Source organism: Centroberyx affinis, unplaced genomic scaffold, assembly GCF_046629955.1.
Source record: "Centroberyx affinis isolate AG114_WGS23_722 - 3 ecotype Tasmania unplaced genomic scaffold, CSIRO-AGI_Caff_v1 ptg001883l_1, whole genome shotgun sequence".
In the NCBI taxonomy this organism is placed as follows: Eukaryota; Metazoa; Chordata; class Actinopteri; order Beryciformes; family Berycidae; genus Centroberyx; species Centroberyx affinis.
The window spans coordinates 52,925-71,693 of NW_027280255.1; the positions used below are offsets into that span (position 1 = coordinate 52,925).

At 38.4% G+C, this 18,769-nt stretch overlaps 1 protein-coding gene across 1 annotated transcript; it reads left to right on the plus strand.

Annotated features, from left to right (window-relative positions):
• The first annotated feature begins 2,999 nt into the window (after positions 1 to 2,999).
• ndufa4l2a (NDUFA4 mitochondrial complex associated like 2a) lies at positions 3,000 to 13,578 on the plus strand. The gene is made up of 4 exons (XM_071530138.1): positions 3,000 to 3,173; positions 9,849 to 9,934; positions 12,295 to 12,355; positions 12,736 to 13,578. The coding sequence occupies exons 1-4, from the start codon at positions 3,129 to 3,131 to the stop codon at positions 12,790 to 12,792; spliced, it is 249 nt and encodes an 82-aa protein (XP_071386239.1). The 5' UTR covers positions 3,000 to 3,128; the 3' UTR covers positions 12,793 to 13,578.
• Positions 13,579 to 18,769: the final 5,191 nt, after the last annotated feature.

Genomic DNA, 18,769 nt, shown 5'->3' on the forward strand with positions numbered 1-18,769 from the left:
ACACACACACACACACATCTCTCCACATTAATGGGCACTGTTCAGGCTTATTCAAATCTTTGAGGTCTGTAATAATAGTGTGCTGGACTCTTGAGAAAGGAGCACACACACACACACACACATAATACACGCGCACACACACGCACACACACACACACACACACACACAATGTCTCTGCACTTAAGTAGGCCCCGGTCAGATTTATCCAGATCTTTGAGGTTTGTACAGACGTGGTGTGGGCTGATTTGGGACTAACAAGACACTTCCAGGAGCTCATTTGCAAAGAATCTGACTGCCACACACACACACACACACACACACACACATTCATGTATGCACTCTCTGCTTTGACAGGTTGGGAGAACTATGGCCCTTTCTCACACAGGGATTTATTACTGTCTGCAGACGCCCCGTCTGAGGCTGATGAAGTCTGCATAATAAATCGCTGCTGTTACGGAAAAACCTTGTAGCTCCAGAGTTTGGGAAATGATCATGTTTTCCCTTGAATTGAAGGCTCACAAGTTAAGTTCAAGTTTGAGTAAGTTTCAAGACCATTAGGGTGCATGAAACCCATTTCAAACCTAGACCGGAATGTCGAAAATCCATAGGTGTCAATCTGGACGGAGGGCTGTTTTTCTAAAATCCTGAGAAGTTGACTTTGTGAAGATACAAGGTTTTTGTCCGACATCCGGTGAAATAGTGTTCTGCACAAGACAACCATCACGGGCCTTAATGTGCTGCTTTATTGTCTGAGGACAGAGATCTATGGAGTCAGGAGGTAATGAAACCTCTGTGGGTTTCAAAGTGAATGGGGTCGTAGTTGTTTTAACTTCTAATTAAAGTCGGGCATAATGAATTGGAGAGGCGGCTCCATAAAATAGATTGTGTAGGCTTTATTTGATAAGCAATACACTGTGTCTGTGTGTGTGTGTGTGTGTGGTATGACTTTCAGAGACACAAACCAGACGTAAGACCAGTTGATTGGGGACGGCTTGTGCAATTGGGGACAAAAGCCGTGTCCCCAATTGGTAAAAAGCTGATTTTTGGGTCAGTGGTTAAGGTTAGGGTTAGGTTTAGGTTTAGGCAAGTAGTGGTTATGGTTATGGTTAGGGTAAGTCTCCAGGAAATGAATGTAAGTCTATGTAAATACCCCAAAAGTGACAAAGTTTCAGATGTCTCTACATAAGAATTATTTAATAAGTATACACAATAATTTTACACTCTCCATGTGTTCTTATGGACTCAGGACAATGCCAGCTGTTAAAAACGAGTTACCCTCCTCTATAAAACACCTAAACAACACAAAGGAAATGCATATAAAGCAGCAGCTTATTGAGAAACTCACACAGCTAACATACTGTTTTATTGACAATCCTTATTCTGCCTGTGCAGGCTTTATATGCATGTTTTCATTTGGTTTTCAGCCTTTTTCCATCAGATTTCATCCCATAAAGGACTGTGTTGGCTTGTGTGTGGTCAGTTGCCAGGTTATACTGAGTCATTTTTTGGTGAAGAGAGCCTTTCATAACCAGAGTTTAACCAGGTTGTTCTTGCAGCAATTGCCAAACTCTGTCAGTTTATGGCTCATGGCACCAGCTTTCTGCTCTTCACTGTGTTGATTGACCATTTGATGGGTCTTTAAAGGTACAAACAAGGTGACTGTGGTCTATAATTGTATTATGTGTATCATGGAGCTCCAACAAGGAGGTTTGCTATTTGCTAGAGGAAAAAGGGTCACTTTCTGTCAGTGTTTTTGGAGAAGAGGCTCCATGGATGCATCATGAAACAACAAGGTCGTGTTTTTTTTCAAAGTGCATCTTGAGCATTCTGCAACTTTTTTCACCATTTCATTATTTTCTCCACTGTTTTTTTCAACTAATCTTAAACATGTAGCTACTGCTCATGCTGTGAGCTTGGCTCTGAAAAGTCTAACAGCTCCCAAATGTTCCCATGAAAAGATTATGAACGTGACATTTTTATTAATTTTACTGTTGCAGTTCTTGTCATTGAAGAAGTCCACATGCACAGATGTCCCCCAACTCCCAGTGTCAAACAAATGTCCGTCCCTATGATGGCCTTTAAAAGGACACAGTGTTTGTATGCTTTTCCATTTCCTCCAGTCATCTCCCTGAGGACTGAAAACTCTTCAGGCTGACTGAAGGAAATGAGAGAAATGAGCCTGTGAATTTCTGCAGGAGTTTACACAACTTCTTGTGATTGAACACTCTGATATGAAGCGAAAATGATTCTGGCAGGGATAATCCCATGAAATTTACAAGCAAGAAAAAAATTATTATATGAATTGTGACCAACAAGCCTGCTACCAGTGGTGGAAAGAGCACTAGAATGTCCTACTCAAGTATTAGTATTGTTACTTTGCTGATATTCTACTTAAGTAGAAATAAAGTAGGTACTGGTGTAAAAATCTACTGTAAAAGTAAAAAGTAGCTCATTTAAAATGTACTCAGTAAAAGTTAGAGTGAGCGTCACTTTTGAGAAAAGAGAACATTGTTATCTGTGAGATTTCCCATGCAACTCAAGAGGACAGAGTTCAAACGATTATTTTAATTGGAAAATTTGGAAATTCCAAAATAAAGTGCTTAAACAAAGTAAAGACAAATTACTTTTCTGTGACCTTTCACTGCAAATGGCTTCACAATTGGCCAATTCATGTTGGTCCAGTTTCTGATGCTTACAGAGAGCTACAAAAACTGTACTTTGTAATGGATGTGATTTAAAATATAGCTAAGTACAATACTTAATTAAAAATGTAGTTAAGTAAAAGTAAAATTATTGACTTAAAAAAAAAAAAAAAACTTCCACCCTTGCCTATTACAGTGTCCAGTACAGTAATAATAACCCCAAGGGACCAGAAGGAGCAGCAAGGATCAGATGTAAATGACCCCCCCTCCCCCCCCTCCCCTCCTCCTCCTCCTCCTCCTCCTCCTCCTCCTCCTCCCTTCCTCTCCTCCCTCCTCCCTCCTCCCTCCACAGAGAAAGCAACAGGTCTAAATCCTCTGCCTGCTTCAACGTTTTGACTGTTGATAAAACAGTCCTGAAAAACTTGTTGCTAAAATTAAGCAATTTCCATTCATGCATTGTTTATAAAGTTATAGAAATTGGAGCAATGATATTTCGGACAGCAGTAGAGCATGCTAAGAAGCATCCCGGCGTAAGTAATCAATATTTCTGCTGATTATCTTCCTACTTTCCTTTCTTTCACATCTTTGACAAAGTGGCAACAACCTGTTTTTCTGATTGGAAAATGTTTTATATGTCGCTTAAGTTTGAATAGAAACGGCAAAAGAACAATTTAGACTGATCTTTGAGTGTGAGTACCGTAACCGTCAAGAATTAATTGAACTGATTGAGTTCTCCGGTTCACTTTTTTGAATTTTGCGATGAAAATAATGACATAATGGCTTTAAATCACTGATCATCAGCAACTTTAATGTTGTAACATTTGGAAGGGCGGCCCGTGGCAGAATCAGCATTTGGACAGCTCCAGTGTGCTGTATAGCAACCTAAAGGAAAAATACTAGAATATTCCTATTCCTAAAGGGATTTAAAGTGAGTTTGCGGTATTCTATAGTGAGTTTACAGTAACCTCAGTTTATCCCTTATGCTATCACTATAATATTACTAGGGACTAAAAGTATCTGAGGTATTCTATAGTGAATTTATGGTATTTCTATCTCTTATGGTAATATAAACAAAAATCCTATAGGGACTAAAAGTAAGTATTCTGTAGTGAGTTTATAGTAACCTCACTTTATGGTATTTCTATATATCCTATATCACTATAGTATTTCTATAGGAACTTATACTGCCTTACAAACAGCAGTAACCACTTTTTTAAATTTTCAAACTGTTTTAAACTGCATATACCTTTTAAAGGTCATATCTAATGGTCAGATTTCATATCAGCATAAATTAAACCCAGAAATACTATTAAATGATGCACAGTTCACCTCTGTAACAGCAATACTTTTGTCAGGACAGAAGATGAACTTTTAAGTAATTTCTCTCAGTTTGGTGGTATTTCTATTTCTTATAATACTCCAATAGGGACTGACATTGCTGTGATTTTTGTGTAGTATTCTAAAATATTATAGGTTTATTGTAGTTATTTTTCCTTGGTTGGGAACATAATGAATGTAGTACCATATGTTGAAATATGACTCTTAATTCATAATATAACAGACAAACTTGATGACTGAGTATTGATGAATGAATTGGTCCCAGTTGGCGAGCTGATAGGAAGTCTAATTTAGTCTCATCTAATCTTCTTTTCCCTCTAATTCAGTTAGTTAGTTTGCTCCAGTAACTCATTTGAAATAAAGCCAAACTAACGTGTCAGAGTCTTAAGACTGTAAAAAAAAAACCCTCATGACCTTTACACCCTCCGAATCTAAAACGACAAAATCTAAGCATTTAAGAAACAAGTGCCTGGATTGGAATTTATTTAAAAAAAATGTGAGTTTAAGGGATTATTTCTGTGTTTTCAACAAGCTTGCCTGACAGGGAGTCGAGCTGAGTGACAGAGTTTCCCCTCCTTGTCATCAGCCTCCCAGGAGAGAGAGAGAGAGAGAGAGAGAGAGAGAGAGAGAGAGAGAGTGAGAGAGAGAGAGTGAGAGAGAAAGAGAGCGAGAGAGAGAGTGAGAGAGAGAGCTGCAGGAGGGAATCCCTATGAGACTCTACCAGCCGCCTTGATCTGGTCTATCATCCTGACAGTCAGACAGACAGAGAGAGAGACAGACAGGCAGTGAGGCAGGCAGGCAGGCAGGCAGGCAGGCAGAGAGAGAGACAGAGAGAGAGAGAGAGAGAGAGAGAGAGAGAGAGAGAGAGAGAATCCTTATGATTCCCTGCCTGCTTGATCTAGTGCTGACAGAGAGAGAGAGACTTTCTGTTTGAGAGAGAGGCAGACAGGCAGAGAGAGAGAGAGAGAGAGAGAGAGAGAGAGAGACAGATAGATAGAGAATCAGTCAGACAGGCAGGTAATCAGCCAGCCAGACAGATAGACATGCAGAGAGACAGATAGAGAATCAGTCAGACAGGCAGAGAGAGACAGGGTGACAGAGTCAGACAGGCGGCTAGAGAGTCAGGCAGATAGACAGACAGATAGATAGAGAATCAGTCAGACAGTCAGACAGACAGAGTCAGACTGACAGATAGAGAATCAGACAGACATGCAGATAGTCAGTCAGAGAGTTAGACATGCAGATAGACAGTCAGAGAGTTAGACATGCAGATAGTCAGAGAGTTAGACATGCAGATAGACAGTCAGAGAGTTAGACATGCAGATAGTCAGAGAGTTAGACATGCAGATAGACAGTCAGAGAGTTAGACATGCAGATAGACAGTCAGAGAGACAGACAGAGAGAGAACAGATGATTGTTCCGTCATGCTGCTCTAAATCTTCAACTGTAATTTCACCTGACAGAACAGACTGTTCTGCTAATTGACATTTACACCCGTCTATTACAGATCAATGGCCTATTCTATCTCTCTCACACAACACACACACACACACACACACAAACACCGAAAGACACACACAAACACACACACACATGCACACACACATGCACACAACGTGTCTATGTGTCAGCAGGTTCATTGGGATGACGGAGGATGACGCAGCAGAACCAGGCCAGTGGCTAATCCCCAGACTGCCCTGTTACAGTAATCTGTACAGTACAGTAGAGTACAGTACAGTCCACTACAGTCCACTACAGTACAGTACAGTACAGTACAGTACAGTAATCCAGGAAGAATCAAACAGTTGGGTTGTAGTTGGCTTATAATACAATACAACAGAATACAACTTTATTTACCCAACATGGAGCAGTTTAAAAGACAACAATAATGAAAAATAAACATTACATGACAAAAAAAGAGATGAATGGTTAACAGTCAGACTAACTGCCTCATACAGCACAGTCTTTGTTGGCTTTTCTTTATTATGCTGTCTGTGTTTCCTGTGAGCTTGTCATCAAAGACTGTGACATGGTATTAATAAATATGGATAATGTCTGCCGAAAGATAAACTTGGGAGCATCTTGGCGTATTGAGTCCAGTTTATTTATGGTGTTTTGTAATAAAACTCACTGGCTTTACTTGAATTAGCATGTGGGTGGATATAGACAAGGATGAAACACAGGGTTGGGCTTGTGTGGTTGGTCAAAAGTAATACACAGACACATTAATTTGACATCACATTAACATTAATTATTAGATTAAACATGTTTCATAATGGACCTCGATTAAATAGTAGTTTCAAATAACTCCTTGCTGTTTGTAGTGCAAGATGTTTGGGGTTTGTCAAATTGGACAAAACATGAGTGTCACAAAGTTTAGATCAACAAAGGAGTCAGTTTAGTGTATTTATCTGTAACTGACTTCTTACTTGAAATTTACCAACATTGTCTTGATGCAGTAAACTATGGAAGTCCATTCCCGCCACTCAATAAAATAAAAAACAAACTAAATTGTGACTTTTTATCTCACAATTCTGACTTTTTTTTTCTCACAATTCTGACTTTATTTCTCACAATTCTGACTTTATTTCTCACAATTCTGACTATCTTGGAATTCTGACTTCATTTCTTCCACTTCTGATTTTATTTCTCACAATTCTGACTTTATATCTCAGAATTCTGAAGTCAGAATTGTGAGATATAAAGTCAGAATTGTGAGATATAAAATCAGAATTCCGAGATATAAAGTCAGAATTGTGAGATATAAAGTCAGAATTGTGAGATATAAAATCAGAATTGTGAGATATAAAGTCAGAATTGTGAGATATAAAATCAGAATTGTGAGATATAAAGTCAGAATTGTGAGATATAACATCAGAATTGTGAGATATAAAATCAGAATTGGGAGATATAAAGTCAGAATTGTTAGATATAAAATCAGAGTTGTGAGATATAAAGTCAGAATTCCGAGATATAAAGTCAGAATTGTGAGATATAAAGTCAGAATTGTGAGATATAAAATCAGAATTCCAAGATATAAAGTCAGAATTGTGAGATATAAAGTCAGAATTGTGAGATATAAAGTCAGAATTGTGAGATATAAAATCAGAATTGTGAAATATAAAGTCAGAATTGTGAGATATAACGTCAGAATTGTGAGATATAAAATCAGAATTGTGAAATATAAAGTCAGAATTGTGAGATATAACGTCAGAATTGTGAGATATAAAATCAGAATTGTAAGATATAAAGTCAGAATTGTGAGATATAACGTCAGAATTGTGATATATAAAGTCAGAATTGGGAGATATAAAGTCAGAATTGTTAGATATAAAATCAGAGTTGTGAGATATAAAGTCAGAATTGTGAGATATAAAGTCAGAATTGTGAGATATAAAGTCAGAATTGTGAGATATAAAATCAGAATTCCAAGATATAAAGTCAGAATTGTGAGATATAAAGTCAGAATTGTGAGATATAAAATCAGAATTCCAAGATATAAAGTCAGAATTGTGAGATATAAAATCAGAATTCCAAGATATAACGTCAGAATTGTGAGATATAAAATCAGAATTGGGAGATATAAAGTCAGAATTGTTAGATATAAAATCAGAGTTGTGAGATATAAAGTCAGAATTGTGAGATATAAAGTCAGAATTGTGAGATATAAAATCAGAATTCCGAGATATAAAATCAGAATTCCGAGATATAAAGTCAGAATTGTGAGATATAAAGTCAGAATTGTGAGATATAAAGTCAGAATTGTGAGATATAAAATCAGAATTCCGAGATATAACGTCAGAATTGTGAGATATAAAATCAGAATTGTGAGATATAAAGTCAGAATTGTGAGATATAAAATCAGAATTCCGAGATATAACGTCAGAATTGTGAGATATAAAATCAGAATTGGGAGATATAAAGTCAGAATTGTGAGATATAAAGTCAGAATTGTGAGATATAAAATCAGAATTCCGAGATATAAAATCAGAATTGTGAGATATAAAATCAGAATTCCGAGATATAACGTCAGAATTGTGAGATATAAAATCAGAATTCCGAGATATAACGTCAGAATTGTTAGATATAAAATCAGAGTTGTGAGATATAAAGTCAGAATTGTGAGATATAAAGTCAGAATTGTGAGATATAAAGTCAGAATTGTGAGATATAAAGTCAGAATTGTGAGATATAAAGTCAGAATTGAGTCGTTTTTTATTTTATTGAGTGACAAACAAATGTCACAAACAAATGCTCCTTGCTGTGGTGTTTCTGCACTGCACCTGTCAATCAAACAGTGTGGGCGGGACTGTGATGTCTTTTTTCCTTGGATTTTCTGTTGATTCAGTTTGAGTTTCTGTAGGTGGCGCTCTCTTCTTTGTCTGTTCTGCCATGGTGGCTATCGATGCTCATGCTAACTACCCAGTTCTTCTTATTCCAAACAAACGGATGTTTCTGCTGCTGGGAACATGAAACGCATCACTTCCTGTGTGACGGAGGATCTTTCCCAGCACCACCCAACACCGGGAGTTTAGAACCGCAAATGAAGAAGAAAAGCTTTCATGAATTGGCTATAGGTTGAATCAATATTGTGTTATATCAACCAGGGAGCCGCAAAATGGACCTTTATATGAAAATGTCACCGATTATTACTTAATTTCATAGGACTTCATGACGTTTTTGTCATTTTATCCCCTTCGATTTAACCACATTGTTGATAGTTTCCAGAGGGGAAGCAGGTTTACCAATAAGCAGGTGTTGTGTGTCAGAGTTGAAGAAGTTGGTTGAATTCTCTCCTCAGTCAGAAATACTGTGCTTGCTGTTGTTTAATTCAAGAGTGTGCTTTGGCATTAGCATATTCAGTGAGGCAGTCAGCTATCATAATGTCAGGCACAGGACTCACAGGGTTTAAACTGACTGAGGCTCCTGCCAAGAGGAGTATGACTGCAGGAGAGGAGCCGGTGACAAACGCACCCTCAGTTTGTAAAATGAACCCTCACCTATCAGAATATCGGCCCAGCAGGAATGTAGTTTCACTCCGAGGCAGACGAAGCTCCTTTTTTACATCCAGTAGACCATGATTTGCTCAGTTTTAACAAGTGGGCATGTGGGGCCGTTTTCCCCTCATCTTTTTATTAAAGTTATTCCCACAGGTTGGATGCATTTAATGTTTTCCTTGATATTGTTCTGCAGCAGGTCCTGCCTGCTTCACCATAGCACTAAATAAGTTTATCTTTGCAGTGTGTTTCAGGGTGTTTCCATGTTTATCCCTCTCTCTTCGAAAACCTGGAACAATTCTCGTTATGTTTTTAAACAATAGAGCGTCTCATGTCCAGCCATGCTGGAGGATGTGGCTGTAGCCGTAGCTGTCAGTCATAGCTGTGAGCCGGTCTATTTCTGCTGCTCCTTAATCAGTCAAGCAAGTGTCACATGAGGAGATGTGTTGCTTCTGACAGCTGTTACTTATCCATGAACAATGTCTGCATATATATTCACTTGTGTGCTGGAAAATACAATGCCTATAGCTTCAAATCAAATTTAATGAGTATATTTATGTCTTTGTATGGTCACATCAAGTTGGGTTTCAATCAGCCATGTCAGTCACACTCACAAGGAGAAGTGTTGCCTCAGAGCCATATAGGCAATACTGTCATTTAAATGTTAAATGTTAAAAGAACCAATGTGAAATACAGTGTTACCAATACAAATACATTGTTAAATACCAAATTAAAAATCATTGAATTAGATAATATGCACATTTGGGTAACAACCAAATAAGACATAAAGAGCAATAGATTTGTGTCTTAATTAACTGACTCTCTCTCTCTCTCTCTCTCTCTCTCTCTCTCTCTCTCTCTCTCCTGCAGCTCATCCCCCAGTTCTTCTTCATCTGTTTGGGGATGGGCGGGGCGAGTCTGTACCTGATCCGGCTGGCTAGAGGACCGCACGTCACGTAAGGCTGCACACTCTTCTATCCCCCCCAGGCTGCTATCTCAATGTGACACCTGATCCAATAATACACAATCACCTGATGCTGCCATTGAATAACCTGACTGACATGGAAGTAAAAGTCAAGTAAAACTCACTGTTGAATAGTTTTGAAATGGCCATGGCCATCTAGAGCTCTTTACTGACAAAATAGCAACATTGTAGAGGATGTAATCTATCCTCTACAATGAAAAATCTATTATTTTCTAAATATTGAGCAGTGAGCGTCAGGTAACATGAATATATAGTATTTTGGAATGAAGTGCTTCACTTGGCACAAGGAATGGGCAAATCAGCTAGTTAGTTAAGACGTGTTTTATACACTGCACAAAATGACAAGTTATCCGGTGATTTTAACTTGTTTCCAGACCTATCAAGCTTATTTCATGATATTTTTAGTCAAATTATCTCACTGCACTGGCTGATAATTTCACTTGATACATGCCAATATGACTTCTTTCAAGAAATCATCATAAAACAATGAAGAAAATCCTGAAACAAGAAACTTTTTCCAAGACAATTTCACCTTTACCGAGTAAATGTCCTGAAACAAGTTACATTATCCTGAAAAAAAGTCAAATTTGTTGAAACCGGTAAATTTATCTGCCAGCGCAGTAAGAAGATTTCACTAAAAAACTCCTAAAATAAGCTTGATAAGTCTGGATACAAGATAAAATAACTACACAACTCTGTCAGGTTTTGCTGTGTATCTGTTTTCACATTGTTTTTTGAGGGACAATTAGACCGCAACTGACAATGCTACCAGTGGAGGATGGATGCCACCCTGCAGGATAGATGCAGGATGGATCATTACTTGGATTTGGATTGTATAAAACCGTTGCGGCTCTTTCATAGCCCACTGTTAGCAAGGTCAAAGACAACAAGGAAACGCTGGATTTTAGACTAATTAAACTCATCCTTCCTCTCATCCTAATAGGCAGTGATTTCACTCTGAAATGCAAATTTGCTCAAAAAATTAATAAGGTGTGTGGTGGCCAGATGAATTGTTTTTTTTCACTATAGTTAACAAGAGGGATATTTTTCATGATTTGTACTAACAACAGGGATGCCATTCCCCTTCATCTCCATCTCAAACCGCCTCTGGCTTGGATTTCCTCCCCCTGCTGCTACACAAACTGTTGACTTGCACTAATGATCCACTAATAACGGCAGTCGCTTTTAACAAGAACTCACAGGATGTTGTATTTTCTGGTAAAAGTACTTCATCATTTGATTGCAACAACAACTGTTTACATGCTTGCTGAAACTATTAGAGAGGGAGTCCTGGTGGAGGCACAGCGGGCCGAAGGCACGTACTGTGTGCTGAGTTTGAATCCGACTCAACTTTTGTTTGCCTTTGCTTGAGACTTGACTTAATTGATGCATGAAGAGAAGACTTAAGACTTGACTTGGGTTCTGCTGACTTGCGACTTGACTTTGATGACTTGAAAAGGTTTCTAAAGTCTTGACAAAAGATCTTGTGTTTGTATAAATGACTTAGATTGAAAGTGATGAGATTTGTTCCACCAGACGACTGAATTTAAATTCTGTTTTCTGAATTTGTATGGAATGATTGAATTTATTGAAGTTGAAAGTGATTATAGAAATCAAACTTTTGATGCTCTTACCAAGTTTTTATCCTTTTAAAACCATATTGCATTGAAAAGTCCTTGATATTTTGTTAAATTGATACTGGACTCTTGATTTGTTCTGACTTGACTTGCTGTTTTACATTTAGACTTGGGACTTGACTAGAGACTTGTGCCTCAAGACTTGAGACTGACTTGGGCCTCGAGCAAATTTGTCATTTGTCTTTTTTATTGAAGCTTACCTAGCGAGTTTCAGGAGCAGGACCACACCTCAACCGCGCCTCTTCCGGCATCCCTTAAATACCACCCTAACCCTCTCTTCCCCTTTCGCTCTCGTATTCTGCGCCCCTCCCCCCCGCCCTATTCTTTCTTCCTGTTCTCCCTCTCCTTCCTCCCCCTTGGGGGTCCGTCGTGGCCCGGATGCCGCGGCGGATTCCCTACGAAGCCTCCCCACAACGCATTCAGCTACCAGAAACCATGCTCATCAATCTTCCTTCAATAAATCATTTAAACACATCTTGTTGATGGTGTGGTCCTTGCTAGTGAATTGTACATTATCTGACAAAGCAGGAAAGATCACTTTTGACTAGTGGCACTACAGTGACTGTTTGGAAATTAGGGCTTGGGTTGTGTCATTTAGATCTCCAAAGGGACTAATGCTATGCCCACTTATCCCATTTGTGTGTGTGTGTGTGTGTGTGTGTGTGTGTGTGTGTGTGTGTGTGTGTGTGTTTAGCTGGAACAAGACCAACAACCCGGAGCCCTGGAATAACCTTGACCCCACCTACCAGTACAAGGTACTGTAACACACACACACACACACACACACACATGCACTACACACATGCTAATAGTACAAGGTAAAGTAAAGCAGTACAGTAAATACTCTTAACGATAGCCGTACATATACCGTTCAGTCAGAAAGCTGCAAAAAATATTCACATCGCAAGATATCAGTATTGATTCATACAAGAAGCTAACTGCAAATTCTAACTTCAATTTGATATCTGATATGTAAATCTGTATTCTGTATTTACATGTGGAATTGGATGCAAAGATGATTTAATTAACCTATTATCATTACTTGATTGACTTAACAATCATTATCATTTCTTTTTAAAGACTATTATCTTTACCCACAATTACTTTTCTACTTTTCTACTTTTCTTCTCCCCAGTTTGTGGCGATCACCACAGACTACAAAAACCTGAAGAAGGAAGGTCCAGACTTCTGAACGTCCTGCTGCCACCGCTCACACACCACAGTGGAATTATCCATAAGTGCTGGTCTAGGGTCAGATTTGCCTTTCTACTGGGGAAAGGCAAAATGCATTCCTAGATCAGCGACTTGAATGATGTGAATGTATGTAAAGCTGTAGCCTGTAGTGTTCCTGTGCCTCAAAGCAGCTGGTGACAGGTCAATGTGAATGGGATTGGAGATGATTGCATATGCATATTGAAAAAGTTAAATATGTATTTCTAAATGTCACACTTTTTGGCTGCTGTACTGTTGCTCCTGCATCAAGAGGAGTTGTTTGGATCATACTTACTACATACTTATTACATACATGTGCAGGACAGATGCAGGATGGGACCTAAACTTTCCTTGCCTATCTCATTCATATATTATGGATAGAGAAGTCAGTAAAATAATTTGATGACATTTTACTTGCTGTTTGTTAAGGTTTCGTCTCAATGTCTCAAAATGATATTTAGGTTAAAAATATGATTGAAATGCTCATAATTTCTTCTTCTGCAGTCGAAAGCTTGTCGTTTCTTGTGTTTTGTGCATGTTTGAAGTGTTAACCATACCGACTTTTGAATTCTGTCAAATCGGCACACTGCACAGCATTGATGGTCAATGAATGATAATGAGCATGCATGTTTTTCTTCATAACTAACACATAACTGTAAGTTTAGCAGCCACTAAATTCAACAATGATTGTGTGAGTTATGAAAAAGGCGGAGATGCATAAACTTGGCCAAATCTCTTTTTCGAACTAATAAACTGTCTGCTTCATGTACATGGATGAGAGTGGTTTCTACCAAGCTACTCCTCACACACACACACACACACCCACCCTCTAACACCTGTGTGGACGTGTGTCAGATACAGATCTTTTTCCACAGCCAGTGAAAAAAAACTATCCGATCATTATTCCCCACTATGGCTGAATGGATCCATCTGTCACCAATACAGCTGTCACTTTGTAGCATGGGTGGTGTTTCTAGGACCAGATACAGTCGAAATGTGTTTGTGTGTATGTGTGTCTGCATGTGTGTGTGTGTTCACATTTCTGTGTGTGTGTGTGTGTGTGTGCATACGTGTTTGTGTGCATGCAGCCATCTGTCTTTGATCATTGAGGACAGGTCCTGCCTGGATGCCAAACAGTCATGGCGTTGACGCATGACAGCAGAGCACACTGTGTACCACCAGAGTACACACACACACACACACACACACACACACACACACACAGACACACACACACACACACACACACACACACAGCATCAGTCCACATCTCTCAACCATTCAGACACATATGTATTGTTGAGGAATAAATGGAAAAGTACCAATACGAAACATGTATTTTGGTGCTCATAAACATGTTAACAGCTACTTAAGCTACTTAATCTTATAATGATGATAATGGTGAAGCAGACTTAGTATACCTGAGTTTATTTAGTTAGTTTTAAGGTGTTTATACACAAAATATCAGGTGAATCCGGGTCAAAACGATGATTTCTTATTGATTTCACGTATCAAATCCATGTCTGTCACTAAAGGGAGATGCAGATGAAGAGGGTAACAGGTTAAAGATCTTTGTTTTTTTAAGCCTGGAGACTGTTGAGACATGGTGTGAACAAAGCTGGGTGCAATATTAGCAAAGCATCATTTAGTGCAGTTTGTATTCAGGGGATGAAGCGGGACGGATCCGCCTCTTTTTAGCCTCACTAAAAGAGTCTAGGCAAAGTTAGTGGAAAGACAAACTGAGCTCCAGTGACAGCCAGCATCAGAAGACAGAGGCAGCTTGTGCAATGCTGCCGAACTTAGTTGAACTTGTATTTGTTGTTCTGTGTGCATGATGTAAACAGTTCAGTGCAGCTTGGTCCCTTTTTTTTTATTCCACCCTTATTTCTGCATATTTATTAATGCTTTCCCCTTTCTCTAAGTGTACATTTCAAGGGACTTGTGAGGGAAATAATAGCTTTTCCAGCTACCATGCCTCTTGTTAAAAACAAACTCCCACTGTTCACATCACACAGTAAAGTGTGTGTGAAGACACCACACTGTGTATTTCACTGACATCTGACAGGAAAGCACAAACTGTGCAGTGCAAACACCTACTGGTCCAAACAGGAAAAAAAATACCCACTGTCAGGTTTGGCAGACAGATGCAGATACCTTCATGCTCACACACTTTACTATTACTGTATACTGTATTACTGTGTATTACTATATAATACATGTTTACTATATACTGCACTCATGCACCTGCTTAATTTATGTGCCATGGTTTTGCATTAGACCTTTATTACTTGTTACTTACTTACTTTCTTACTTACATATTTACTTACTTTCTTTGTTGCATACCTACTTAGTTACTCTTTTTTTACTCATTCTTAGATCAGATACTTAGTACTATATTTTTCTTTCTTTCTTTCTTTCTGTCTTTCTTTCTTTCTTTCTTTCTTTCTTTCTTTCTTTCTTTCTTTCTTTCTTTCATACTTAACTCATTTCCTTTGCTTACACTCTTTTGTCTTTCTTTCTTTCTTTCTTTCTTTCTTTGTTTTGTGTGAGGTTTTAACTCTGTCTTTGAATTAGATGTTTCATTAAACATCAAAAGGCTTTCTTTCTTTCTTTCTTTCTTTCTTTCTTTCATACTTAACTTATTTTCTTTGCTTACATTCTTTTGTCTTTCTTTCTTTCTTTCTTTCTTTTGTGTGAGGTCTTTGAATTAGATGTTTCATTAAACATATCAAAAGTCTTTCTTTCTTTCTTTCTTTCTTTCTTTCTTTCTTTCTTTCTCTCTCTCTTTCTTTCATATTAGCTTTTTTCTTTGCTTCCTTACTCTTCCTTACTTATCTTTACAGGATCTCTGTGGCTGTGTAATACAATGCGCTGTGAGCCGACATTCATCTCAGTGTCTCATTGTATTTTCCTCCCTGGCAAAACAGAGAGGGAGTGAAGAAAGAAGAAAGAATAGCAGAGATCAAAAAATTATTGTGCTTTTGAACACAACAGGGATTGTTGTGGGAAACCGCAAAAAAGAGAGGGTTAGTGACCGAGAATGATAGAGCATGAGGGATCAAATGATTTCCCAGAAGGATTTTTAAAGGCCCCAAAATTCACACACACACACACACATACACACATACACACACACACACACACACAAACACACACACAAACACACACACACACACTGCGTCAAAGGAGTTGTCAGGTCGTGAGAAACAGACTCAGAGATGCAACCGAGGAGAAGTTATTTGTTTTTCTGATGCAGTGAGTGTATATGTGTCCGTGTATGTGTGGGTGTGTGTGTGTATGTGTGTGTGTGTGTGTGTGTGTGTGTGTATGTGTGTGTGTGTGTGTGTGTGCTTTCTGACGACAGAGTTGATAGCTTTCCTGACCTTTGAACTCAGCTGGCCAGTCTTTATGGAAGGAACACATTTCTCAAACAGAAAGACAGAAACATACAGTCAAACGTAACATACACATGTACATAGAACAAGAATAACACACACACACACACACACACACACACACACACACACATTTTACACAGACAAAGTAAGCACTTAAGGGTCTCTAAATGAAACAAAGGTCCATTCAGTTCTTCAATTAAATTCTAAGCACTGTAATCGGCAGCAGCAGCTTTTCATGTTGCAAAGCTCTTTCAACGCTGCTTCATAAAGGAGTTTTTTGGCCTCAGAGGAGCTTTTTTTTACTGTTAGACTTAGAAATAAATAAATCTAAATAAAACAGCAACAGAATTTAAAGCAGGCCAAATCTGGTTGGGAGTCAGACCTGAGTGCAGCAACTTGAGAAACAGAGGGAGAGGAACTCTCAAACAAAATAAATACATAGAAATGCAAGTTCTGAAGGTTTTGTGGGGACAGTGAAGGACTTCTTCACTGTTACTCTAGTTCTATAATGTTCCCATATGCTCATGTATACAATGAACTGCCCATGATTATCAGCATTATGTAACATAGCAGAAAGAGGCCATGAATAGAGCATCACAAAAAATACAAAACGAAAAATATGAGTGACAGCGCTCTCACTCACCTCATCCTCCTGATTATCTGTGTTTCGTGTTTGTTTACAACTGAGAAATCTCTAATCTCCCAAGGACAAGGACAGTCATTTTTTTTTAGCTAACATTAGGCTTTGCTCAAAGAAAAGAAAATCCAACCCCTTAGCAGAAAACCTGGCTCGGACCCAAGGCCACGCAACATTTTGTTCACATGGGAGAGAACGCCAGCTGTCCATTACTATTGAAAACAAGAAGCTGGAGATATAAGGTTTCTGCAGGACACTGAAATTATATTAAAGTGTTCACTACTTTATAATGGCTATGGTTTCCCTAGAGAAGCTCTGGATCTGCAGCATCTTCCTTTCAGATTGCTGTGATTGTCTGCAGATCAGCTGGACTGTTTTCTTTTTCTGGACAGATTCCCTGAAGTTCACAGTGAGCGGAAATTACTAGAGGAAATGCCAGCAGCTTAACACTGCTTAATGTTTATGAACTCAGATCAGTCCCTTCCCTCCTTCTACTGTACTGTAAACATCATCATCTGCCTCTGTGTGACGTGCACATGCTGTACCCAAACAGGTATTTATTTATAGGACAGTGAGACCAATGCAAGTTACAATAAATGGCTTAAAAGAGTATATTAGATTATAAAACATACAAAACATACAGACAAACTTATAAACAGTGACAATCAATTTTTTTTATTTATTGTGATGATCTATTTACAACATACAATCTTCACAAATGTCGGATGATAACATCAAATCATAACACAAATCAAAGTGTCGAGGATAACAATTCATTTTGCAAGAAAAAGCTTTTTAAAAAAAAACCTTTTGGTTAATGGTTTAGTGAGTGTAACTGAATGTGTGTTTGAGTTTCCACTGTAAGTTTCCCAGAGCCTGCCGGGGACAAAGCCTGACATCAAGGGCCCTGCAGACGACTGAGGGATTAAAAAAAAAAAAAGCCACATAACTGAAACACTTTGGGTCCTTCTTGGCCTTGGGGCATGAGACAACTGTCCTGTTAGGAAAGTGAAAATGTAGAAGACTCAGTGTAGCAACTGGTGATGTAATAACTGCTGGATAATGTAGTCAGCTTACTTGTCAGAATGTCATAAAAAGTCCCTCTGAATGGGTTGAAAACCTGGTAATGGAATAAATTGCAGGATGGTGTAATAAAATCACATTATTACATTAACCGGTGATTATTACTTCATAAGGAGTGTGACATATTTTTAACTGATGATTGTATGATAATACTGACTAATAATGTAATCTCTTGTAAGAGTAAGAGCAATGAAATAGCTCAAGTTATTATATTGTTAATCAAAATGATTACACCATCAGTTAAAAATATGTTACAGACCTTAAAAAGTGATTGTCTGTTAATGTAATGATGTGATGTTACTATATTATGTTGCATTACACAGATATAGTTTTAATCCATTTAGAGCAACATCTATATTACAATTTGACAAGTTTTTACATTGTCCTGCAGTTATTACTCATCAGTTGCTACATGTTGTTCACAGATTCTCCATCTGTGTTGAAGTCAGTCAGTCAGGAAACAAGGGAGGGAGGGAGCGGTTTAACAGAATAGGACGTGGCCACAGAACTGGAATAGATAGAACAGGCTTTCCTGCTGCATCAAATCAACATTCAGGAATGATGGGAGTGGTTAATTTAAAATGGATGTTTGGTCATTTATGTTTGGTAAGGTTGCTGTGGAAATGATCACTGCTGCTGTACAGAGCGCTCAGGTTTCACTGAATGCTCCAGCAGCAACTGACATGAACTTGACAACATTCTGAAACAATGCTCGTTTCCATGGCAACATTATAAAAATTCTATGGCGGCCATTTCAGGCGTTCCAAAGGATGTTACCACGATACACTTCAGGAAATTCCCATTCTATCTGGCCTAATTCTGTAATAAACGTGGCGGTG